We start from the raw sequence: 26500 nt of genomic DNA on the forward strand, positions 1-26500 counted from the left end.
AACATTTGAACACTATAAGTTTGTTGTTATGAAGGTGTACGCTCCCACCACAGGACCACACACAGTTACTTTCTTTAAGGTTTTAAATTGTGTTTTAGGCAAAGTTCACACTGAGGAGTTTTTGTTTTTAGGAGGAGATTTGAACCGAGAATGATATTTTGGACAGGAACCACTGTGAGCCTCACAGAGCATCACACAACGCTATGAGGCAGCTCTCAAAGCAGAATGAGTTGACAGACGTGTGGAGGAGCACCAAGGGGGATGGAAGGTGGTGTACCTGGGTGCACTGCAGAGGCACTTTATTATCTTTGGCTGAACTGGGCCCGTTTTACTGTTTTAAGCATAATTTTAACATTTTTTTTAGGAATGTAAAATGATACCTGTGGGTTTTACTGATCACTCTCTGGTTGTTTGCCGTGTTTTTATCGCCAATGTAAAGCCCAAAAGTGCGTATTGGCATTTTAACACCATCCTATTATGTGACTCCAATTTTAAGGATGCTTTTAGGTTCTTTTGGGAAGGTTTTAAAAACAGGAAGCGGGATTTTAACTGCTCAAGACTGGTGGGACTATGGGAAGAAGGAGATAGAGCAGCTCTGTCAACAGTATACTCTCAATGTCACACAGGGCATCACCAGATCTGTGAGGGATCTGGAGACCGACATTGTGGAGTTACAGGGTGTAGTGGAATCCACTGGAAGTCGAGATCACATTAAGGACCTCAAGTCTAAAAGAGCTGCTCTCACAGACCTACCAGGCACCAAGGCTCAGGGGGCGCTGGTCCGCTCTCGCTTCCAGAGCGCAGCACTGATGGACGCACCATCTAAGTTCTTCTTCAGCCTGGAGAAGAGGAACGGGCAGAGCAGGTTCATTCACGCCCTGAGATCCGACGCAGGACAGGAGCTCAAGAGGCCGGAAGAGATCCGGAGACAAGCCCTGAACTTTTACACAGAACTGTACGAAAGTGAGTACGAGGAACAAAAATAACTGTTTTACTCCTTTTGTGGGACTCTGCCAAGGGTCCCAGAAGACGTCAGTGTGGGACTGGAGGAACCTCTGACCCTGCAGGATCTTTCCGCGGCCCTGCAGAGCATGAAGGGGGGTAAGGCCCCCAGCATCGACGGGATTCCTGCGGAATTTTATAAAGAGTTCTGAAAGGAGTTAGTGGAGGATCTTTTAATGGTTTTTAATTAAGGTTTTAAAGACAAACCATTGCCAGTCAGCTGCAGGAGAGCAGCACTCACTCTCCTACTAAAGAAAGGAGACTTGCAGGAGATCAGGAACGGGCGTCCTGTGTCCCTTCTGTGCACGTACTATAAGATCCTATCGAGCGTGCTGGCCAACAGGCTGAGGGGGGTGATGGACCTGGTACGTACTGTGTGCCTGGCAGGTCTATTCTGGACAATGTGTCCTTGATTCTCATTCTCATTCTCAGTTCTTTGGGCATTGAAACTGGGCTCATTTCGTTAGACCAGGAAAGCACAAAGGAGCTGGCCAGATGTATGGAGAACAGGGATGACTGGGGACGCCGATGGAAGGCTCGTTTGAGGACGACGTAGAGAGAGAGGAAAAGGCTTTTGACCGGGTTGAGCACCTTTACCTCTGGAAAACTCTGGAGGCTTTCGGCCTCAGCCCAGGTCTGATAGCTATGATCCAGGTTTTGTACCAGGACATTGAGAGTGTACCGAAGATCAATGGAGGACTGAGCGGCCCTTTTAAAGTGTGTAGGGGGGTGAGACAGGGCTGCTCCCTCTCAGGGATGCTGTACTCTCTGGCAATCGAACCATTGTTGTGTAAATTAAGGACAAACATTGAGGGTGTGCTCTTAAACGGTCTTAAAAGGAGCCACATTTTATCAGCCTATGCAGACGACGTCATTGTTTTAATAAAGAAGCAGGATGAAGTCAACAAACTGGAGGGGATCGTCGAGGATTTTGGGCTGATATCAGCAGCAAAAGTCAACTGGGACAAAAGTGAAGCTTTGGCTGTGGGCGGATGGAGGGGGGGGGCTTCTAAAACTACCAGGAGGCTTACAGTGGAGAAGAGATGGTTTTAAATATTTAGGAGTGTTTTTAGGGAATGAAAGTATGATGGGGAAGAATTGGGAAGGGCTTTTAGGAAAAATACAGGGCAAACTAAAGAAATGGAGGTGGGCACGCGACAGCTGTCGTTCAGGGGCAGAACGCTGATCATCAACAACCTGGTGGCCTCACAACTGTGGCACAGAGTGGCCTGTGTCCAACCACCAGACCTGTTAGTAAGGAAAGTACCGGCTGAGCTAATGGACTTCTTTTGGGGGGGGGGACTTCCACTGGATTAGAAAGGAGAACGTTTTTTTGCCAAAAGAGGAAGGGGGGCACGGTGTGGTGGACATCAAAAGCAGAGTGGCAACTTTTAGATTACAGTTTTTACAGAAGTTTTTAACGGGATACTTTAACGTTTGGAAGGACGTGGCGGGCTTGATCTTAAAAGGGACTGGGAAGATGGGACTTGACAGCTCGTTGTTTTTAATGGACAGTTAGGGTTAGGGTTAGTCTTTTAAACACATCGGGCTTACCCCGGTTTTATCATGAACTTTTTAAAGCCTGGAATGTTTTTAAAAAAAGGAAGCTGCAGATTCCCTCCACTGGCTCCTGGAGGAACCGGTGATCGGAGGAGCCAGGCTGGACGTGCAGGACGAGGCCACTGCAGGACTGAGGAGTATCCTGAGGGAGGCGGGGGTCCTGACCCCGAGGCAGGTGGTAGTGGCGGCGGGGAGCGACCTGCAGGACGGCGAGGCCATAGCGGAGCGGCTGGGGGTGAGGTCCACCTGGTGCTCATACACCTGGTGCTCAAGAGGTGGAGGAAGAGACTTACGGAGGAGAAACCGGCCCCGCTGAGGGAGTACGGGGAAGGGCCGGAGGAGCCGAACCCGGAGGATCCCTTCCCGGAGATGACTTTGACTCCCAACCTGGAGGGGTCCTCTGGGAAGAAACTTTGGACAAAACACGAGGAGACACTGTCTGGAGGGGACGGCTCCAGATGGCGGGACAGGAGGACCCTCCAAGAAAAGGACGGGGGACCTCCAATGGAGAGTCCTACACGGAGCCATAGCTGTCAAAATTTTTGTTTCTGTTTTTAATCCAACTGTCACAAATGAATGTCCGTTATGTAAACTGCCAGAGTCGATTCTTCACTGTTTTTCAGAGAGCGACAGACTTTTAGAGCTGTTTAGTGTTTAGAAGGAACGTTTTAACCTCTTTGAAGAAGAGTGGTCCAAAAATGCTTTTATTTGTGGGGTTAAATATTACAGAACCAACACAGAGAAATGGCGACTGTTAAACTTTTTAATAGGGGAAGCAAAGATGGCGGTTTACATCACAAGAAGAAGCAAACTGAGAGGAAGGGAAAGTATTTTAGGAAAAGTGTTTGTGGCGTGGGTCAGGGCCAGAGTCTTAATTGATTTTAACTTTCACAAACTGATGAAGAGTCTGGATGTTTTTATCAAACTGTGGTGTTTTAATGACATCATCTGTTCGCTGGTGGAGGACGACTTGGGTTCTGCGTCTGTTTTTAACGTTTAGGGCTTTTTCATTGAACAAATTGTTTTTTGTTAATGTCTTCAACTGTTGAACTGAAGAAAATGTTAAAATAAAGATGTTTTAAAAATCAAAAAAATCTCTCTCTCTCTCTCTCGCTCTCTCTCTCTCGCCCTCTCTCTCTCTCTTACTCGCCCTCTCTCTCCCATTGTCTATCGCTGTTCAACAAGGCTTTATTGATAAATAAATAAATAAACACAGTTTTGTAGGTAGAAAGAAAACGATAATAACAGTGAATATATAGGATAATAATGCGGAACAGCTGAACTGGGTTAACTCAGAAACATCAGTAAGTTCATGTAGAAGCAATAATAAGAAAAGTTTTATCAAATGACACACAGACGCAGAGCAGCATTTTGAAGTACACATCCTGCCGCCACTACACCCGCACTGACCGTCCGGCCTCGAAGGTGAAGCGCGTGGCGTCCCTGCCGTAGCGCCGCAGCGAGCACAGCGGCCACGTCACCAACTTGGTGCGCGGGTTGTGAACGTCCCACAGGTAGATGTTCTCATGCGTGATCTGCATCATGCACTCGCCGTAGATGTCCAGGTTGGGGCAGGGCAGCAGGAAGACGTTGAACCGCTCTGTGGGGAAAAAGGGTCAGGTTTACGGTTGGGTTGCATAGGGTTGGGTTGGGTTGGATGGTGGGGTTAGGGTGTTGGCTTGGGTTAGGGTTGGGTTGGGTTTGGGTTAAGGTTGGGTCGAGTTCGGTTGGTTTTGGTTAGGTTTGGGTTAGGTTGGGTTTGGGTTAAGGTTGGGTTAGATTAGGATTAAGGTTGGGTTGAGTTGGGTTGGTTTTGGTTAGGGTTGGGTTGGGTTTGGGCTAAGGTTGGGTTGGATTAGGGATAAGGTTGGGTTGAGTTGGGTTGGTTTTGGTCAGGGTTGGGTTAGGTTGGGTTTGGGTTGGGTTAGGGTTAGGGTTAAGGTTGGGTTGATTTTGGTTAGGGCTAAGGTTGCGTCGAGTTGGGTTGGGTTGCGTTGCGTTGAGTTGGGTTGGGTCGGTTAGGTTATTGTTAAGGTTGGGTCGGTTTGGGTTGGGTTGGGTTATGGTCGGGTTTGGTTAGAGCTAGGGTAGGATTGGGTTGGATGGTAGGGTTAGGTTAGGATTATGGTTGATTAGGTTTTTGTTGGGGTTGGGTGGTTAGGGTGATGTGTAGAGTTGGGTAGGGTTAGGTTAAGGTTTGGGTTGGAATGAGTAGAGTGGTGGAGTGGGTTGGATTGGGTTTGATTGGGTTAAGGTTGGGGTTGGGTTGGATGGTAGGGATGGGTTAGGGCTGGATTGGGTTAGGGTGGATTAGGTTTGGGTTGGATGGTAGGGTGGGTTAGGGTGAGGGCTGAGTTGGGTAGAGCTGGTCATTTAGGGTTGGGTTGGATTATAGGGTGGTGGATTGGGTTAGGGTTGGGTTGGGTAAGGGTTGGGGTTTGGTTGGGTTGGATGGTAGGGATGGGTTATGGTTGGTTATGTTGAGTTGGGTTAAGGTTTGGGTTGGGTGGGGTTGGTTTGAGTAGGGTGGTAAATTGCGTCAGGTGGTAGGGTGGGTTAGGGTTAGGGTTGGGTAGGTGAAGTTGGGTTGGGAAGAGTTGGTTGTTTAGGGTTGGACTGGGTTAGGTTTATAGGGTGGAGGGTTGGGTTGGGGGGCTGTGTTAGGGTTGGGTTGGATGGGGTTAGGGTTGCTGTCAGTCAGGGGTGCAGAAAGCGTGTGTGTGTGTGTGTGTGTGTGTGTGTGTGTGTGTGTACCTGTCCCACCTGTGTGCTCGCACTGCACCCCGGCCGCCAGCAGGTCGGGCTCTCCCAGGCTGATGTCGTTGAGTCGGGTTCCAAGACACTCGATGGACAGAGTCTTGAACCACTCCTCCGCCTCCAGCTCTGGAACGGGAGGATGAAGCGTCAGCGCTTGTTTCCCACCATGTGCACATCAAGTAGAAACGGGTGGAGCTCTCTGTGTCCTTGTACAGTTCTACTAGCAGGCTGAGTTCTAACGGTACAAATAGCAAGTACTTCAACAGCTCCGCACCAAAGCTTTTAGGCGATCACATTCACATGCTGAGATAATATTATTTTTATGATTATTATCGTAAAAAAATATTATAGTGCTGGAAAACCAAAATGATGAGATTTTTGTTGGCAACTTGGAGTGATTGGGGTCCAAAGGGTTGGATGAGTTCAAAAATACAAAAAACACAAACGGCAAAATGACAAAAATGTGGGATCATCTTTTTTAAAACCCATGAAATCCTTTTACAGAAAGTTTCCAGTTCCTGTGCTATTTCAGAGGTAAACGAGTTTTCAACAAAAGCTTCTCGTTTTCATAGTTTTCCAGAAAGGGAAGAAGTACTGCAGCTGACCACGCCCTGACGGAGAAATCAGATCTTCTGAGATTCTGTCACTGATTTATATGACGGCCAAGAGTAGGTAAAGGTTTGGGTTCAGTCAAAAGATGCTCTTTGATTAGCATACTGTGTGTGTGTGTGTGTGTGTGTGTGTGTGTGTGTGTGTGTGTGTGTGTGTGTGTACATGCATGTGTGTATGCATGTTCGTGTGTGTGTGCGTGCCAGTGTATGTGTGCATGTGTGCATGTGTGTGCTTGTGTGCGTATGTGTGTGGATGCGCGTGTGCGTGTGCGAATGTGCATGCTTGTGTGTGTGTGTGTGTGTGTGTGTGTGTGTACTCTACCTGAATCGCAGGTGAAGGTGCGCGACGTGTCGTCAGTGAACACGATGGCCACCGCCTGTCGCTTGGTATCCCTCGGCAACCGCGTCACGTTCTTCACGTTGCTGATCTCTGTCACCTAGGCAACGAGACGACGTGTAAACTTTTTAAAACGTGAGTTTGTTTCCTTAATGTTTGCAGGAGATGGAGCTTCCTGTCATCACCTGAAAAATAACAAAATATAAACGCTGTGGTGTCACTCCAAGCCCCTCACAAAGAGCCAGTGGTGGAAAGGAACTAACTACAAGTATCTGTCTTGTACTTACTACAAGATAGATACTGCGAGTACTTTTACTGATATAGTAATGTCAATGTGGTACTTCAGGGTATTTGTACTTTTACTTCAGTAAAACTCCCGAGTACTTCTTCCACCGAACAGAACATTGTGTTTAAAATGCCTTTTTATTGAAACACGCTTCAACACACATGACTTTATTGAAGCTATTGGATTGCTTGGCTTGGAAAAAAGTAATTTGAAAATATATAAAAAAGTTTAAATACAGAGCGGAATGAATGCGGCTGGAAGACGAGGAGAGTGATGGCGACGCGGCTGAAAGGCTTTTTACTAGAGAACATTTTCCACCAGACGCTGGCGACGACAGCGGGCGTGGCTCCTCCTGGAAGGAAAGCCAGCGCCTAAGTGTCTCTAGATCTGGCCGCAGCGGTGGAAGGAAGTACTCAGAAGTACTCAGAAGTACTCACTTTTTTACTGAAGTGAAAGTTCAAATACCCTGACACTCAATCTCTAGTAGTAGTACTTCTACTACTCTACTACTCTAGTCGAAGTGAAAGTACCTCATTGACATTTCTACTTCAGTAAAAGTAGAAGTAGAAGTAAGTGCTTGCTGTTAAATGTACTTAAAGTTTACAAATAAAGGTACTTGTCATATCCAGTCTCTGATAAAATACATAAGTACTACTGGACTTTTTTTTTCTGCAGATGATGTTGATGCAGATCCTGATTATAATTTACAATAAATAGTTGAGGTGGCTTCACATTAATGAGTAGGACCTGGATGTTAAATCATCAGTTTGATAGATTTTGAAATATTTAAATATGAGTAAAATAAAAAAATTGAATGTAAAAGTAATGTAAAAGTAATGTGAGTGTGTTGGAAAAAAAGCACAGATGTTGGACTTGAAATGTTGTGCAGTAAAAGTCGAAAATCCTCCCCCTCATCCTCCTCCTCCCCGTCCTCCTCCTCCCTGTCCTCCTGCTCCTCCTCCCCCTCCTCTCCCTCTCCCTCGTCCTCCTCCTCCTCCCCCCCGTCCTCCTCCCCCTCATCCTCCTCCTCCCCCTCCTCCTCCTCCTCCCCCTCCTCCTCCTCCCTGTCCTCCTGCTCCTCCTCCCCCTTGTCCTCCTCCCCCCTCCTCTCCCTCTCCCTCGTCCTTCTCCTCCTCCTCCCCCTCCTCTTCCTCCCCCCCGTCCTCCTCCTCCCCCTCATCCTCCTCCTCCCCCTCCTCCCCCTTGTCTTCCTCCCCCTCGTCCTCCTCCCTCTCATCCTCCTCCTCCCCCTCGTCCTCCTCCTCCTCCTCCTCCTCCTCCCCCTTGTCTTCCTCCCCCTCGTCCTCCTCCCCCTCGTCCTCCTCCTCCTCCTCCTCCTCCTCCTCCTCCCCCTTGTCTTCCTCCCCCTCATCCTCCTCCCCCTCATCCTCATCCTCCTCCTCCCCCTCATCCTCCTCCTCCCCCCATCCTCCTCCTCCTCCTCCTCCCCCTTGTCTTCCTCCCCCTCGTCCTCCTCCCCCTCATCCTCCTCCTCCCCCTCGTCCTCCTCCTCCTCCTCCTCCTCCTCCTCCCCCTTGTCTTCCTCCCCCTCGTCCTCCTCCCCCTCGTCCTCCTCCTCGTCATCTCACGTCCTCTATGGTTCTCCTCTGTTTTTCATCTCAGCTCAGTGAGCACACACAGAGCGTACTCTCACTGTGTCTCACTCTCACTGTGTCTCACTCTCACTGTGTCTCACTCTCACTGTGTCTCACGCTCAATGTGTCTCACTCTCACTGTGTCTCACTCTCACCGTGTCTCACTCTCACCATGTCTCACTCTCACTGTGTCTCACTCTCACTATGTCTCACTCTCACTGTGTCTCTGCCACATACCTGGAAATCCCCCAATATTTCTCATAATTATTAGTTCCACTCTACCTTCCACGCTGCACACTTCAATAAAGCTGGTTCTGTTCACACCGTTGACTGTGTTCTGTACAAGCAGCGTCTCAGGAGCCCAATGGATTTGATGCTGCTATGAATTTATAAATGATGCTGCGTGTCCACTGGGGCTCAGTGTCACATTTAGTGAACCACAATGTAGAGAAAACATCAGGGCTGTCCCCGACTAAATATTTTCCTAGTCGACCATTAGTCGCCAGTTCAAGCGACTAGTTGACCAATCGTCGCACGTTTATGAGATTCATTGAATTATTTGAATCTACGTTTTCGGGGAATCAGAAAACGGTTTGAGTTCCAGGGCTGAGAAAGAACGTTACAACTAACATTGTTAACACTACCACATTACAGATAATTACACAACTAATAACCAGCCTTTAAAATATACCTTTTATTGCGAGCCGCTTGTTAATTCCACCAGCGAAACTTAAACTTAGGCTCTATTATTATTATTTTATTAATGTAAACATATAAATGACTAAAAACGACTTAGAAATATTGACATCATTTTCACTGAAATGTGTCGTACAGAAGGTTGTATCCCGGTGCTGTTGTCCCTCGTACTTGCTGCACCTTCCCCTTCCCGTCCCTGGACCCCGGGGGCCGACGCCCGGTCTGTCGGGACATTTGAAATTAGATTTGGTTATTGAAGATAATTTGGTTATTGAAGATAATATTTTTTCTGACCCTCCAGCGTCCAGCCGTAGAGGTTTTAAGGTTAATATTGACAAGGAGCAGCTCCCGAATGGAGTTTTGTTTTTTTTCCTGCGACCAACCGACCAATGAAAAGCTTGGTCGACTAAGATGCTTGGTCGAGTATTTGGGGGCAGCTCTAGAAAACGAAGAAATACTTGTTCTTTTTACCCCAAATATTATTTGAAAACTCTGGACACCAAAAATATGGATACACAAGTGGAAATCCGTTTTTGAGCAGGAAGTTGGGAAGCTCGGCCGAGACGTTTACGTGTAACAACGCAGAAGCGTGATCCGCAGTTGCATTGCTGTTCCAAAGGGTGGAGGATCCTGCAGTGCTGTTCTAATGGGTGGAGGATCCACGGGTTTGGGTTCGAGGTGAAACAAGAGGCCCGAGGGTTGAACCTTGGGGAACTCCACACGTGATATCAGTTCACTCGGATACGCGGTTGCCAGGGGAGACCAACGAGCCCCTTTAATAAGTACGACTTTAACCGATTTAAGATGAAAGTCAAAACCCAGTTTTCCAATCTGTCTCTGCAGCAATAAAATCCAGGAGCACGAGGATTGAGTCACCGTTTAGACCAATATCATTAAGAACCTTAATGGTTTTATAATGAGTGTGTCAATCGCACACACGCACACACACGCACACGCACAGACCTTGGGGCAGGCTCTGATGTAGGCCGACTTCTCGTCTGGGTATTTCTCCAGCCGTCGGGGTCCTTTACTGGACGGCTTCTTAAACACCAACCAGCAGCGCCGATAGATCTGCAACACACAGTACGGAGGAGGATCTCGAAAAATCATTTTTTATTTTAACAATATAGCGATACAATACACAGACATACACAATCAAGGCTCGAAACCAAACGACGTCCAGAGAAAAAAATTTGAATGTGCAAATTAATACAAACAAGTTTATGAAATGAGATATAAAAGCACATAAAAAAGTATTTTAATCCAAATAAAATGTATTAGTGACAGATGGAGTAATATAATGATATACACACTGTTCAGCCTCAACATTAAAACCACCACTAATAACGCTGATACGGTGCAGCTCCCCCTCATGCCCCCAAAACAGCTGTGAGGTGGAGGCATGGACACCACCAGACTCTGAAGGTGTTCTGTGGTATCTGGCACCAAGACGTTAGCAGCAGATCCTTTAAGTCCTGGAAGTTGGAGGTGGAGCCCCCAGGGATCAGGCTTGTTGTTCTAGCACATCCCACCGATGCTCCATCGGATCGGACCCTAACCCCACCCATCCACATGATGTAGAAGAAAAGGTGATTCATCAGACCTCCACCTTCTTCCATTGCTCCATGGTCCAGTTGTGACGCTCACATGTCCATTGTAGGTGCTTTCAGGGGTGGACAGGGGTCAGCATGGACACTGTGAGCTCCCATACGCAGCAAGCTGCCATGCACTGTGTGTTCTACACCTTTCTATCATAGCAACATCCACTTTTTCACCACTTTGTGCTACAGTAGTTCTTCTGTGGAATCAAACCAGACAGACTAGACTTCACTCCCCACCTGCATCAATGAGTCTTGGGCGCAATGACCCTGTCACCGGTTCACCGGTCGTCCTTCCTTGGACACTTTTGGTAGTAACCACTGCAGAGCGGGAACAGCCCACAAGACCTGTGCTTGTGCAGATGCTCTGACCCAGTCGTCCAGCATCACAATGTGCTCCTTGTCAAAGTGGCTCAGATCCTTACGCTGCTTCAACACATCAACTTCAACAACTCACTCTTCACCTGCTGCCTCATATAATAATAATTATATATAACAGTATATATATAATAGTAATATATAACAGTGTATGCATAATACAGATATATAACAGTATGTATATAATAATAATATACAACAGTATGTATATAATAATAATATAAAACAGTATATATATATATATATATATATATATATATATATATATACACACATATATATATATATATATAATTATAATATAACAGTCTATACATAATAATAATATATAACAGTATATATATAATGATAATATTTCCCACCCTTTGACAGGTGTCATTGGAACCAGATGATCCATGTTATTCACTTCACCGTCACTGGTTTTAATGTTGTGACTGGTCAGTGTATATATTTACACTATATACTGTGTAGTCCAGTTTAGCACCTACAGTAAATGCTGCAAAGTGCTTTGTAAAGTGGATCTAAGTGCAGTTAGTGACTAGGCGCCACAAACAGGCGTTCACTTCTGATCTCCAAAATGAAAGAAGACAAGATAGAGAGCGGGAGTGGGGTGGAGAGAGCAGGAAGTGTAAACTGAGACAGAGACAGATATTTGGAGTGAGGGAAGGAAACACTGAAGACGTTTGGTTCAAACTGAACTCGGTTATGCAGATGATATCCAGTTATTTGAGAAGGAAAGAAACCCTTCCACTCGGAGACAGAGAAGATTCAAACAGGCATAGTGCACGCACACACACACACACACACACACACACATACACACACACAGACACACACACACACACACACACACACACACACACACACACACACACACACACACACACACACACACACACACACACACACACAAACACACACACACACACACTTTTTTTGCCTACAGGCACTTCAGCAGGAGCTGACCCTCATACGACCCTGTAATTTATTTTTCTAAGACCTTTCCGCCTCACAGCAGGATTTATCAAGGCCCTTTCCCCCTCTCTCCCTCCGTCCCTCCACCCCTCCCTCCCTCCACCCTCCCTCCCTTCCTCCCTCCCTCCACCCCTACCTCCCTCCAGCTCTCCCTCCACCCCTTCCTCCGTCCAGCTCTCTCTCTCTCCCTCCCTCCACCCCTCCCCCCTTGCCACCCAGCGTTCAGGGGTTCTGGAGCCCAGCGAGAGCAGGAAAGTGTAGAAACACACTGAGATCTAACTCAAATGTCACTGTTTCTGACAGTTTAGTTGACAATTCATTTGTGAAAATAATTACAATTACAGTGAATTTTACTGTTTATTTTGTTAATTTTATGCCACTATAATACAATGAGCCTGTAACAGTGTAACAATACTGTATATGACTTAATTCACATTAGATTGTAAAATTTCTAATATTGGTTTCAAAATTCCCAGATTAATTTGGATGGAAATATATAATTGTATAAATAAATGATTTTATAAAATGACCGCAATCTACGTTGGCCCTAAGAGCACAACGCACTGCAACTTAAGAAAACACATGCAAATAAGAAAACATTATCACTAATATGACAACACATGCGCAAATCCAGATGTGTCGAATGAACTGCATACCAAAATGATTTGCAAATACGAAAAACACACGCATTAATGGAAAGCACAACCTCATTAACAGAAAACACAAAGCCACATTACAGAAGTGAGCCACACCGGAGGCAGTGATTTTTCTGCAATAAAATATATTAAACTCAATTACTTTTTGTCCGTATTTATGCATAAGAATTTATACAAGTAACAACCTGGAGCCGCAACTATCACAGACCAATCGTGCCACCTGAGACCACTGTGTCCAAATCCTTCATCTGCTTCCTCCATGCAATTATTAAATAGAAAAAACAACTGCTATATCAATCCACAGTTTGTATTTAAGCCATTTAAGTGCAATGTTCCAGAGAAAAAGGCATCTACTGGCTCCATGATAGTGTGGTGCAGTTGGTGAACAATTTGAATCTTTTGGGTAAAAAGGAGGATTCAGTGAATCAGTGAATCATTGATTCGTTTGCAGGATACACTCACTGCATACACGATTCGGAATCAGGTTCGCTTGCAACTAACTCAGAGCTCAACTGAACTGACTGATGAACGGATCATTTCAGGAAGTGATTCAATTCAGGTCGCTCACCCATAAATTTCAATTGTTCGCCAACTTCACCACATTATCACAGAATTGGTTGAAGCTGTTTTCTCTGGAAAATTGCACTTAAATGGCTTAAATAAAAACTGTGGATTGATATAATAGTTTTTTATTCTATTTATTAATTGCATGTAGGAAGCAGATGGAGGATTTGGACATGGTTATCATACATGTGTTTCCTGTTAATGCTGTTGTGTTTTCTGTTAATGCTGTTGTGTTTTCTGTTAATGAGGTTGTCTTTTCCATTAATGGTCTTGTGATTTCTGTTAATGCAGTGTGTTTTCTGTTACTGTGGTTGTGTTTTCTGTTAATGTGGTTGTGTTTTCTGTTAATGCAGTGTGTTTTCTGTGAATGTGGTTGTATTTAGTTTAAATGCGGTTGTGTTTTCTGTTAATGTGTTTGTGTATTCCGTTAATGCCGTTGTGTATTCAGTAAATGCGTTTGTGTTTTCTGTAAATGCGGTTGTGTTTTCTGTTAATGTGGCTGTGTTTTCCATGAATGCGTTTGTGTTTTCTGTTAATGCAGTTGTGTTTATTGTTAATGCGTTTGTGTTTACTGTTAATGCGGTTGTGAATTTTGATAATGTGGTTGTGGTTTCTTTAAATGCGGTTGTGTTTTCTGTTAATGCTGTTTTGTATTCTGTTAATGTGGTTGTGTTTTCTGTTAATTCGGTTGTGTGTTCTGATAATGTGGTTGTGTTTTCTGTAAATGCGGCTGTGTTTTTGGTACTTGAAAACCGTTTTGTTATGCAGTCCGTTCGGCACAGCGGATGATGATGAGGATGTTTTCTTAATTTCCTTGTGTTTTCTCAATTTGCATGTGTTATTTCTTGCCACCATAGCATTCTGCTCAAATAACTGTGATCAAGCAACCATTTCATAATTGTGACGACTCTAAATGTGACAACACTTAATAACTGTGATTCACACATTGAGAACCTAAATATTGTGATAATATATTCATCACATCGCCATGTGCAATTATCTCACAGGTTTGGTGGAGCGGTTCAATGCCAAGCAGTAGTAAAATGAGAGCTGATGTGGTGTTGTGGAGGGGAAGGTGTGGGTGTGTGAAGAGCGAGGGTTGGATGCCTCCACCTCCTCCGTCTCCTCTGGGTGCAGCTTAGAGAGGAACCATCATTAGACTCATTGTGTTTGTTTGGTTTTTAATGTGGTAATCGAGACGGTGAGCAGGAAGTAGAAAGAGCGCTGCACATTCACCCACTCCATCCCCCGAGACCAACTACTGGAAGCTGCTGGAAACAACAAAGAAGCAGGAGGAGGACAGAAGCTGTTCATGTTTTTTAAATACAGTAAATTGTGTATAACTGCATTTAACTACAACATTTGAAATGTTACGTATTGTAGGTAATTTCTCCCTATTAATAAAACTGTCGCTCACCCCCCCCCCCCCCCCCCACCAGGAGACAGTCAGAGCGAGGGGAGTGAAGCGTCGCAGCGAGAGGACGATGAAACGCAAACGGAAAGAGGGAGGGAAGAAAGGACAGGGATTGAATCGCACGACAATCGGGTGAATTCACTGCGTCGGGGGCGGGGGAGGTGAGACAAGAGAGAGAGACTCATCTTCTCTGCTCCACCCAGAACGCTGTATCTCCTCTCCCTCGCAGACGGGCGGAGGGGATTCAATCTATGAAGCAGTAGGAAAAAGAAATCTCATTTTTGGAGGATTCATGGCTATCCCCCTCCGGCGGCAGTTAATGGAAAAGTGTTAAATTGACAGAATGATTCTGAGTTTGCTAAAATACGTCCAGCACTGCCTGGGTGCTTTTCGGGATAAAAGGCCGCGACGCCGACATTTAAATAACTACGTTAGAAACGTTTCAACTCCTTGGGCCGCGTTTCTACCGTCAACGAAAAATAAAAATACCTCACCGACAGAGAGGATCTGGAGGATGATAAAACACAGACGCACGGACAGTGAGCAACGACCTGAACAAAAAAAGAGAAACGATCCAAAAGTAATTGAAAAGCCGTTGGTCCAGGTAAGTAAAAACGCAGTCCTACCTGTGGATCATTGGTCTGTGTTTTTTTTGTGAAGATCATTTTTTGGCTTCATTCTACAGGGCAGTGCAGAGAGCGAAGGGCCCGACTCCAGCCCGGTCCGGCCGCAGGAAGGACTCGGCCTCCACGGCACGGCTCACGCAGGCCGGCCACCGGGACGCCTCAGTTTGTCTCTATCTGAGACAGCCAATGGCGCTCGGACGCCAACGACGCTGCGCTGGGACCGCGCCACGTTCCCCAGCAGCCTCCTGAGCGTGAGGGCGCGCGACGGAGGGCGGGCGGAGCGGCCCGGACGCCTTGTTTTCCCCGGGACGGAGCGGAGGAGAAGGAAACAGAAGTGAGACGGTGGAAGGACGAGCGTCTCGCTGCACCTCAGCGGGCGCAGCACAAGGGATGGTGAAAGCAGGAAGTTAGAGGAGCGAGAGGGCGGGGCCTCCTTTCTACCTGATGGATCACCTTCCTGTCTCACCCCCCGCACCGTCAGCGCTTCCTCAGACGTCGACCTCCTTCACTAACGGAAGATTCAAATCCAGATAAATACATACAAACAACAATATCTATCCATCCATCCATCCGTCCATCCGTCCATCCATCCATCTATCTATCCATCCATCCATCCGTCTGTCCATCCATCCATCCGTCCATCCATCCATCTATCCTATCATCCATCCATCCTACTATCCATCTATCCATCCTTCCATCCATCCATCCACCCATTCATTCATCTGTCCATCCACCCATCCATCCATCTGTCCATCCATCTATCATTCCATCATCCATCCATCTGTCCATCCACCCATCCATCCATCTCTACATCCATCCATCCATCATTCATCATCCATCCATCTGTCCATCCATCCATCTGTGCACCCATCCATCTATCCAACCATCTGAACATCCATCCATCCATCCATCATCCACCCATCTGTCCATTCATCCATCCATCAATCTGTCCATCCATCCATTCGTCCATCCATTGATCCTTCTGTCGATCCATTGGTCTATCCATCCATCTGTCTATCCATCCATCTGTACATCCATCCATCCATCCATCTGTTATCTATCATCCATCCATCCATCTGTCGATCTATCTATCACACTACAAATTGTGCAATCCTCTGCAATTGCTGCACATTATATTGTAAATTATTTAGATCTTTAATCTATCCATCGATATCCGTCATCTATTATTGTATTTATATTTATTAACTGATTGATTCTGCATTATACAGCAACAGTCCCCTTCTAACTCAAACTAGAATCTGTGATCATATATAACAAGTTGGTATTCACCCTTAAAGGTCAGTCTACGTAGAAGAGTCATTTTGATCCGTCTTAAACTCAGCATGCAAGGTGCTCATCTCAGCCTCCCGCATTCTTTCATTCACACCGTCACTTATGTCCAAAAACACTCGGTGGGACTTGAAACAGGCGAGGCGTAGTTAATTCACTCTGCAGACATTTACTTTCGCCATCAGTCAAAACCAGAGCAAGAGCCTCTGAGCAGAATATTAACAACGCCCGGATCAGGCGTGGCACTTTGAAGAGCTCGTCTAATGCTCCTGGTCTTGAAGGAAACTGATCTACTGCTTCCAGACCCAGGATAAACCCTGGATCTGGATGTGTCTACTTCCTGAAGCCTCTGCGGGTTATGTTCACATTCTGTTGTCAATGTTGCCTTTTTAATCTCAAAACAAATGTTTTCATCGTGATGATTAATGATTTAACATTATATTGCGATTAGTCAAATCTTGTGTCATTTATTGGTTTATTATTTACTGCTAAGTACTTTCTGGTTGTTTGGAAAAGTTATTGTCGATTATTATGCTAATGCATTATTAATAATGATCATTAATTGCAGGAGCAGGGAGAAAATATGAAAATAAATATACTACTGCAAACTTAATTAGGTTTGTGTTACAATAAAATTGTGTGAGCATTAAAAACACACACACACACACACACACACACACACACACACACACACACACACACACACACACACACACACACACACACACACACACACACACACACACACACACACACACACACACACACACACCAGCTGGAGTGAATTCACTGACAATTAAATGGGATTTAATTGCAATCCAATTTGTTTTCCAAACACTAAAACAAGTCAAGAGAGGAAGACAGGCGAAGGAAGGAAATAAAGAGAGTGATAGAACAATGAAGACAGAGTACAACAGGCGGGGATAATGAGTGAGAGAGGGAAGAAAGGGGGAGTGAAGGAGGAAGAGCGGCTGAGTGAGATGCAGCGGGATGACACAACAGCCAACGCCATGAAGACGATGAGAAATAGGTTGAAAGTGAGAGGAAGCTGCGTGTTAATTAACAGAGCAGACAGATCAGAGAGGAACAGGAATGAAGAGGAAAGGAAACATGTCCATCAACATCTGGGAGTCATGAAAAACAACACATTTCTCCTTGAATAGAGGGGTCAAAGCACCGTGGAGATGAATTGATCAAGAAAATGTGTGTGAAATAAGCATCCATCCATCCACCTATCCACCTATCCATTCATCCACCCATCCATCCACCTATCCATCCATCCATCCATCCATCTATCCATCCACCCATCTATCCATCCACCTGTCTTTCCATACTATCGATCCATACTAGTTGAAAAGTTTGTTTTTGAGGCCATTCTTTCTGTGTGCCATGTCGAATAAAGTTCCTCAACAACTTCTTTCCAACCCCCTTCAAATGTGGCATGCTTCTCCCAGAATGCATTGCATCATGTTGGAATGAATGGCAGGCAACGAAATGAGCGCTTTAGGGGAAACACACCGTTATAAAAGCCTTTAACTGCCTCCTCACCAGAGCTACAGCCTTCTGCTCATGGCTACCAAGAGGTTGGGGTTTGATTCTGTTGTTCAAGGGCACTTTGGTGGCAGTTGCTACAGAACGCAGCAGCATTCCATCCTTCAACACATTCTCAAAGCCTCAAGTTAAATTCCAGCCCGACTTTCCTCAGCAACAGTGTCCTATTAGTGCATGTGCTATCTTTGGCAAGGTCAGTGCTAATGGCTTCCAACGTAATGATTTGGATTTGGATCCGCTGGGTCAACTATCAATCACTGTCAAAGGGGAAAGCGCTATTTCAGATAGCTATTCCCGGACCCCCCCGGGACCGCTCCATCATGTTCCCATCTGGCTGTTGACTGGAGGTGACACACGTCTTACAGTACAAGGCCGCGGCCGCCGAGGAAATCCATTCATACCAGGGCTCAACAAGTCTCATCGTGCACGACCACGTGCGCCGCATCGGCGGACGCGCCCGTGACTCGGCAGCTGCACGCCCCTCAGTGCACGCGGAAGCATCTTACAACTGGATGATATTAAACCATGTGGCGTCCAACACGGTTCACAAGCTGAAAGCAAAAGGAAGGATTTCCACGTTTAACGCTGGACTGTCCAGTCTCTCCACCGTGAGAAAAGAAGAAAACACAACTCAACCAAAAGCAAATAAAAATAGTAAGACTTGCTCAATTTGTGGACTTGGGTTCCTTAAACAGTGGGCGACTCATCTGTCTACCAGCACGTCAGTAAGTCAAATATAATATTATCAAGTACATTTTGCAATTAGTTACTGCATCGTCATTCATTCATTCATTATTAAATATAAACTGTCATTATTTTGGCTGCATGTTGGGTGTACACGGCTCAGTACGGCTGCGTATCGGTACGCGATCCAAACGTCTCCAGTCAAACGATACCTGCATCCCATCCTTTTCATACCAAGATCTAGGATAAAAAAGAGCGTTTGTGTGGTTTTGCTCGCAGCCAATCACCGCCAGCGTTGTGTGACTGAATCCGTGTGATTGGCTGACGACCGCAGCAGCAGCTACAACAGTCTGTTAAAGGACAGGTTCATATCAACACAACAGTCAGGTGTCCGTAGGAACAGAGAAAGAGGTTTTCCTCGCTGTCATCATCCCTCCTGTACCAGCTGCTTGTCTCAAATCTAACTGCCCACATACTTCATTGTACAGTTTTCTACAGTTATTTAATAAATATTTTGATCATTTGAACACTTTAATGATGTATTTGTGTGAAATTCATTTGGATAGGGAGGAGTGGTGGCATTTTACACAATTGAATTCTTCCATTCACATGATGGGTCTAGTAGAAAAAATGTAAAGTAAGGTTTGAATTAAGTACTGTATTGGTACCAGTATCACTTTAAGGTACTGGTATTGGTACTGGTCTCGTCATTTCATCGTCAACACTTGCGAAGGCGATTGGCAGCGCTGCTCGTCGCTCATGTCGATATAAAGGACAAATAAATGTCCAAGGCACTCTCCTCTGTAGATGATCTAAAAGCCTTTATAAGTTCTACTACTTCATGATAAACTAACCCATAAATGTCTAAAGCAGCTTCTCATCGTGTGGGAGCCACGGAGCGTGAAGGCTTTTTAATAATCTACCCAGCAGAGTGCAGCCGTCATCCATTTTCCCTTCTTTTTTTTTAAATTCTGTTTAACTTAAGATGTGTTTGTACGGTATCTGAATATTTCATGGGGTTGGGTGATGGGTGGTGGGCTATGGGTGATGGGTGGTGGGTGATGGGTGGTGTGTGATGGGTGGTGGGTGATGGGTGATGGTTGATGGGTGGTGGGTGGTGGGTGATGGGTGATGGGTGATGGGTGGTGGGTGATGGGTGATGGGTGATGGGTGGTGGGTGGTGGGTGGTGGGCGATGGGTGATGGGTGGTGGGTGGTGGACGGTGGGTGGTGGGTGATGGGTGATATTGGTGGGTGATGGGTGGTGGGTGATGGGTGGTGGGTGGTGGGTGATGGGTGGTGGGTGGTGGGTGATGGGTGGTGGGTGGTGGGTGATGGGTGGTGGGTGATGGGTGGTGGGTGGTGGGGGAGCAGGGGAGCAGGGGAGCACCCCGACTGTCGGCTCAGATGATTCAGGATCTTTTTAAAACAGCAAAAACATTTTTCAAACAAAAGCGACGCACGAGAACAACTCTCATCACGGACCCCAGCCCCTGTTCCCCACCGCGGGCGACATCTCCGTGTGGGCGTCGGCTCGGCGCGAGTTCATTTCAAGCCCTGTTGGTCCCCACATGCATGTGACGACGTCCCTGTCCCCCCAAAACACTCACACCCAGTTTTACCGGGGAGATGCTGCCGCGTCCTGCCAGGGCGGCTCCATGCTCCGTGTGGCCCCCATCTGTTCTGAGACGTGGCCCCCATCTCTCCAGCTGCATTTTCACTCTCATACCCAGAAAACACATTTTGGCGGCGAGCCTTCATCGCCGTGATGAAGCTGAAGCTGCGCGGACGGACGACCACATTTTTTCATTTCCTTCGACGAGGCGGAAAATTCTTCAAAAATTGTTCCCGTTCATGTTCATTATGACCGTTTAACGAGCGTCTCTGCAACCGATTTTCATGGTCCGATTTCTGTCATGGTCGTTGGGTAAAACTTTAACTTCTGGTACGTGAAGGCAACTTCAATATGGAGCAGAGATAACAGGAGTATCATCATTTTTATTACTATTATTATTATTATTATTATTTTTATATAATTAATTATTTTTATAAATTTTATTTTATTGCCACACTGACAACTAATTTGGTGTTCACACAGAATTTGAAGCTGATTTTAACATGATGGTCTGAGCAGCACGTTCTATACTCTGTCTGTCTGTGTTGGTGGTCACTTGTTAAATTTCCATATTCCTTTACATCTGTCATTTATGAATCTGTCCAATAAACTCAGTCTTAAAGGTCCATGCTGCCTCCCGCCTCCAGGGGGCAGTGGATGTTAATACCTGCTCTACTGTGACCTAATTGATTGTGCTGAGCCTTCATCAGGAGAGAACGTCCATTATGCAGAGGAAGGAGGCGCTGCCAAAAAAACAGAGGAATTAAAGGAAATAAGGAAGAGGATCGACGCGGCCGAGATGAACCAAGCCTGACTTTGGTCTTTCCCCCAGAGCCCTGAGGGGGCATCAGCTGCCCAATGTCACTGCTGCCCCCGGGAGAGAGAGAGAGAGAGAGAGAGGGAGCGAGAGAGGGAGAGAGAGAGAGCGAGAGAGAGAGAGAGAGAGAGAGAGAGAGCGAGAGAGAGAGAGAGAGAGAGAGAGAGAGCGAGAGAGAGAGAGAGAGAGCGAGAGAGGGAGAGAGAGAGAGCGAGAGAGAGCGAGAGAGAGAGAGAGAGAGAGAGAGAGAGAGAGAGCGAGAGAGAGAGAGAGAGAGAGGGAGAGCGAGAGAGAGAGAGCGAGAGAGAGAGAGAGAGAGAGAGAGAGAGAGAGAGCGAGAGAGAGAGAGAGAGAGGGAGATAGAGAGGGAGAAGGGGGGAGGGACAAAGAGAGAGAGGGAGGGAGAGAGGGAGAGAGAGGGAGAGAGAGACCGCAAGGGAGTGAGAGAGAGAGAGAGGGAGAGAGAGACCGCAAGGGAGTGAGAGAGAGAGAGAGAGAAGTGATGGGGAAAGAGGGAGAGATTGATAGAGGGAGAGAGAGGGAGTGGGAGATGGAGGGAGAGAGAGAGATACAGATTGGAGGGGTGTATTAAACATCTCTCTCTCCCTCTCTCTCCCAAGTCATCTCCGCGATTCACAATTCATTATAACGTCCCACAGACGGCACAGGGGTCATTTTGATTCAGATGGGATGAGAGGAGGGATGAAGAAAGAGAGAGAGAGAAAGAGAGAGAGAAAGAGAGAGAGAGAGAGATATAATGAGGCAAAAATGCCAAACGTGTGAAAACAAAGGTTTCCAGGAAGAAAAGCGAGAGAGACGGGGGGGGGGGGGGCAACGGATGGTATTTAAAAAGAAAAGGAAGGAGGTGGGTGGTGGTGCCTGTGATGGTGGTGGTTGTGTCTGTGGCAGTGGTGGTGGTGCCTGTGATGGTGGTGGTGGTGCCTGTGGTGGTGGTGGTGGTGGTTGTGAACTGGGATACGTTATATTGGTGACCCCCCCCCCATCGAGCAGTCTAGAACCAGGCCTGAAGGAAAGAACCAGGTCAACCAGTCATCAATAAAGAGGTGGGGGGGGGGGTGCGCTGGGTAATCAACAAAGCGAACCTGATTGATCTGAGCTAAAAGCCGATCAGGAGCAACTGGGACGCTCTGGCTCGGCTGTGGGGCGGGGTTGAGCCACGCTCCAAAAAAAAACTAAACATGGAGAAACAAGGATCAGTCTGAGAGAACCCCCCCCAGACCCCGACGTAGATGAAAGCCCTATTTTATATTTTGTATTTTATATTTTGTATTTTATATATATTATAAATATTTTTTTTATTTGTTATTTTTAATTTTTTTCAGGGGTCGTGAGGGGGAATCTACCAGCACAGTCTGGGTGACTCCAAACGGTGCTGGACCACGCCTACACCGCGCTGGACCACGCCCACACCGCGCTGGACCACGCCCACACCGTGCGGGGCCACACCCACACCGCACTGAACCACGCCCACACCGCACTGGACCACGCCCACACTGTGCTGGGCCACACCCACACCACGCTGGACCACGCCCACACCGTGCCGGACGCTCTGTGATGTAATGAATACTGGATCCTACGCTGGGTTCAGGAGCTCAGATGTTCAAGTTCAAGTTCAAGTTCAAGAGATTATTTGTCACATACATATACATACGGTCATACATATATGCAGTGAAATGTCATGACACCTGGTGATTACGCACAATAAGCTCTATAAGCTCTAAAGGTCTCCATCGTCATCACTTCATCATTTTAGTTTCCTGGTTGATGTTTCCATGGAGATGCTGAGAGCGCATGTGATAAAGCCCAGTTCACAATTATGACCCAATCATCACACATCCACACACAGATGGCGCAGGTAGAAGAGATTGAGTACAGTAAAGTACAGTAGAGGTAGAGGTAAAGTAGAGGTAGAGCGATGGCTTCATGAGCCTGGACTGTGTGGTATGACACCCTGGAGAGATGATCCAGGACCTCTCACCCAGGACCTCTCACCCAGGACCTCTCACCCAGGACCTCTCACCCAGGACGTTGTGAGGTTTCCACATCCACAGCGACAGTCGTCAAAAAGCCTCTGTTAAAGCAAACATGAGCTTTGGTTTTTCACACCCGGAGCTTATTAAAATGTTATGTTGCATGACCTGGCTGCTGCCGTTCCAGCACTCAACCATCGATAACGCTGCAGCCGTCACTAAAGCTTAATGTCCTCATCCAAAGCGGTTAAATTTATATTGCACAAAAAGTCATTGTTGCATCTGTTGATTATCTGCTGCAGTGAGTTTCATTTGCAGTTCTGCAAAATGTGAAAGCGCTTTGACGGCAAGCCATGTCGGACAATTTTCATTTCCGCCGTGCACATTGCAGTCCATCCAATTCGACTTCCCGCCGGCTGAGAAATAAACTCACGGTAACATTTCATGAGATGCAAGTCATTTTATTTTGGTACAATTTAAATACGTCTGACTGCACCCTGAGCACCTCGTTTTCAATTAGAACCTTCATCGTGATTTATCAAAGGCTCCGTGCGGTTCAAGGGTTAGAGCACGGCTTAAACCATCTGAATATTAAAGCTGTCGTAGAAAACGCCGGTTTGGCTCTAGTCCCCACAGACGATGTTTCAATAAGGTTTAAAATATTAACAAATACTTTACCTCAAACAGGACCGAGTGGGGATTACTAGACAAGTCCCACAATTGTCCCGTACACCACACCACCACAACCAGCTTCATCAGATTCAGCGTCTCCCAGTCCTTGCATTCTTACCGGGAAAGGCGGACCCCGCCACCAACAAAGGAAACGGCAAATTCAGGACGTGGAGAACACAAATACCTTGAGCGTTTGTTATGAAGTGGCAGCGAAATAAACGTGTTTTTTTTGTTTTTTTTTCCCAACAATATGATCTCGCGGATTACCACTTTAACGAGATGAGGACCGTGCAGAGCCTGCACAGAGGGCTCCGCACGGACATTCATTTTGTTCTGGGAACAGCGTCGGCGGAGACGCTTCTTTGAAGCGGGTCGGGAAGGGGAGCCCGACAAAAATTGATCTGTGTTCCCGCCCATCCTGATGTTAACGCACGCACACACACACACACACACACGCACACGCACACGCACACATACACACACACACACACACACACACACACACAGAAGAATTCCAATGCCGGCGTCATCCTGAATCGGACTCGCAGCATTGGATGGACTCGCTCGTGCAGCTGCAGGAAAAATGAAGTCGGACCCTGAAACCTCAAGACTCAAGTACCATGTTGACATTTCTACCAGGTTACAGTAAATAAGTACTTGGTCTGAAATGTACTTAAATCATTGAAAGGTAAAGGTACAATAAGACAGGAGGCGTCATAGTCATGTCTAAATATAGTAATTGACAAAAATGTACAATGATGACAGTATTTGACGAGGATATCGACCAAATGAATCATTGATGAGCAATTTGAGTTTGTATTTCAAATGTAACAGAGAAAAAAGTAAAGAAGTAGTGGAGTATCAAGTTGAAGACGGTAACAAAAAACTTTGTTAGTAGTCAGAACTTACTGTAAGTAAGTGTCATTTACGACCACGCCCACACAGACAGACACACAGACAGACAGAGCTCACCCCGAGCTTGCGGCTCCGCATGCGGACGTATCCCTGCTTGACGATGTCGTTGAAGTTGGAGGCCATCTTTGGACGGGGCGGGACCGGCTGGCCGTCGCCGTGGCAACCATCCAGACCCTCCGGGTTTATCCTCCCTCACCCCAGCGCCCAGCCGCAGCCTCAGCACCGCGCTGCGTCTTCCCTCCGCCCGTCCTCTCCTCTTCCACCTCTTCACCAGGTTTCTTTGAGGAGCCTCCTCTAACTCCTGACCTCCGCCCCTCTACCTCCGCCCCTCTACCTCCGTCCCTCTCTCTCTCTAGCTCTTCTTATCAGAGGGTTTTTTATTATCTCTCCCTCCTCTAAATCTGGTTCTTAACTCTCTCTTCCTCTTCCCGTCTCGCCTGTCTCAACGGTTGGTCAGATGGCCTCGCTCACGACCCTCTCTCCGTTTATCCCCGCTCCTCCTCCTCCTCCTCCTCTCCTCCTCTAAGCCATCTATCTCTCCGCTCCTCTCCCCTCCCTCTAATTCTCCTCCTCCTCAAAGAGCCTCCCACTGCAAAGCCCTCCTCGCTCTAACCTTCCACCTCTCCCTCTCCTCCACTCCTTCGCTTTTTTTTTTTTTTGTTAAATTACTGTATATATTTAAATCCTCTCCTCCTCTCCACCTCTCCACTCCCCTTCTTCTTCTTCTCCTCTTCTTCTTCTCTTGTGGGGGAGGAAAAACCACAGGGACGCCTCTTCCTCCTCTTCCTCTTCTCTCTGTGACTTCAGTCTCTCTCTCGGCCAGATCAGCCTCTCCTCATCTCATCCCCTCGTCGCCGAACCTGCGGGTTGGAGAGAGAGAGAGAGAGAGAGAGAGGGAGAGAGAGAGAGAGAGAGAGAGAGAGAGAGAGAGAGAGAGGGAGTTATATATTTATTTATATTTTTTATGTTTTATTCATTGAAGTGCGATGAGAGTGAGGGAGGCAGAGCACAACATTATCCTCTATTATTCATGTCGGGTGGCAGACACTGTAATCGAGGGCAAGTATGTAGGACTGCGACATGTCATTAAGGTGTAATGTACGGTGTGTGTGTGTGTGTGTGTGTGTGTGTGTGTGTGTAGGGAAGTAGTTGCAAGTCTATCTCCCAATTTGTGCATGAACATTTGGCCGTATATTTGTTATGGTGTGTGTGTGTGTGTGTGTGTGTGTGTGTGTGTGTGTGTGTGTGTGTGTGTGTGTGCGTGCGTGCGTGCGTGCGTGCGTGTGTGTGTGCACACTGACAGGCCATTAAGCTGTGATCCACTGTCTCCAATTTGTGTATCACAGGAGGAGGCATTCATTAAAAAAACATCCAGAAAACAAAAGCGGAGGAGGAAGTCGCTTGAAACTCTGTTCCTCTGAACGCGATTTGGACGGAGTTTCATTCTCTATGTTTTATTTCTCTTCTCCTATGTCCGACAGTAGGAGCATCATTAAGCACAGGATTCCTATGAAATACACCATTAGACTATCTTCATGGAGTAACTTTTATAATATTACTATTATTTATTTATTTATTTATTACTACTTCTACTACTACTACTACAACTGATAACAATAATACAAATAGTAATAATAATTAATGACTATAACAGTATTATTATTACTATTAATAATAAATACTATTATTATTATTATTATTATTATTATTATTATTAATAATAATAATAATAATAATAATAATATCAACATTATTACTACTACTTATACTACTAATAATAATAATATCAATTTTATTAATACTACTACTAATAATAAATGATCACATAATTCATAATAATGAGTCTCTTGCTAGGATGGGATGCTCAAACTTTCTATAAGAATAATAAAAGTATGGAAGTATCATACAATA

At 46.2% G+C, this 26500-nt stretch overlaps 1 protein-coding gene across 1 annotated transcript in view; it reads right to left on the bottom strand.

Moving 5' to 3' along the window:
- dok4 (docking protein 4) overlaps positions 1 to 24744 on the bottom strand; it is a gene marked incomplete at its 3' end in the record, with an annotated part of 30388 nt that extends 5644 nt beyond the window's left edge. The window contains exons 1-5 of the mRNA XM_079998029.1: positions 24647 to 24744; positions 9808 to 9915; positions 6253 to 6367; positions 5326 to 5445; positions 3973 to 4162 (exon numbers count right to left, since the gene is read on the bottom strand). Coding sequence (XP_079854155.1) covers positions 3973 to 4162; positions 5326 to 5445; positions 6253 to 6367; positions 9808 to 9915; positions 24647 to 24712 — 599 coding nt within the window. The 5' untranslated portion in view covers positions 24713 to 24744. The remainder of the gene's footprint in view (positions 1 to 3972; positions 4163 to 5325; positions 5446 to 6252; positions 6368 to 9807; positions 9916 to 24646) is intronic.
- Positions 24745 to 26500: the final 1756 nt, after the last annotated feature.

Source organism: Zeus faber (assembly GCF_960531495.2).
Source record: "Zeus faber genome assembly, chromosome: 3".
Classification (NCBI taxonomy): domain Eukaryota; kingdom Metazoa; phylum Chordata; class Actinopteri; order Zeiformes; family Zeidae; genus Zeus; species Zeus faber.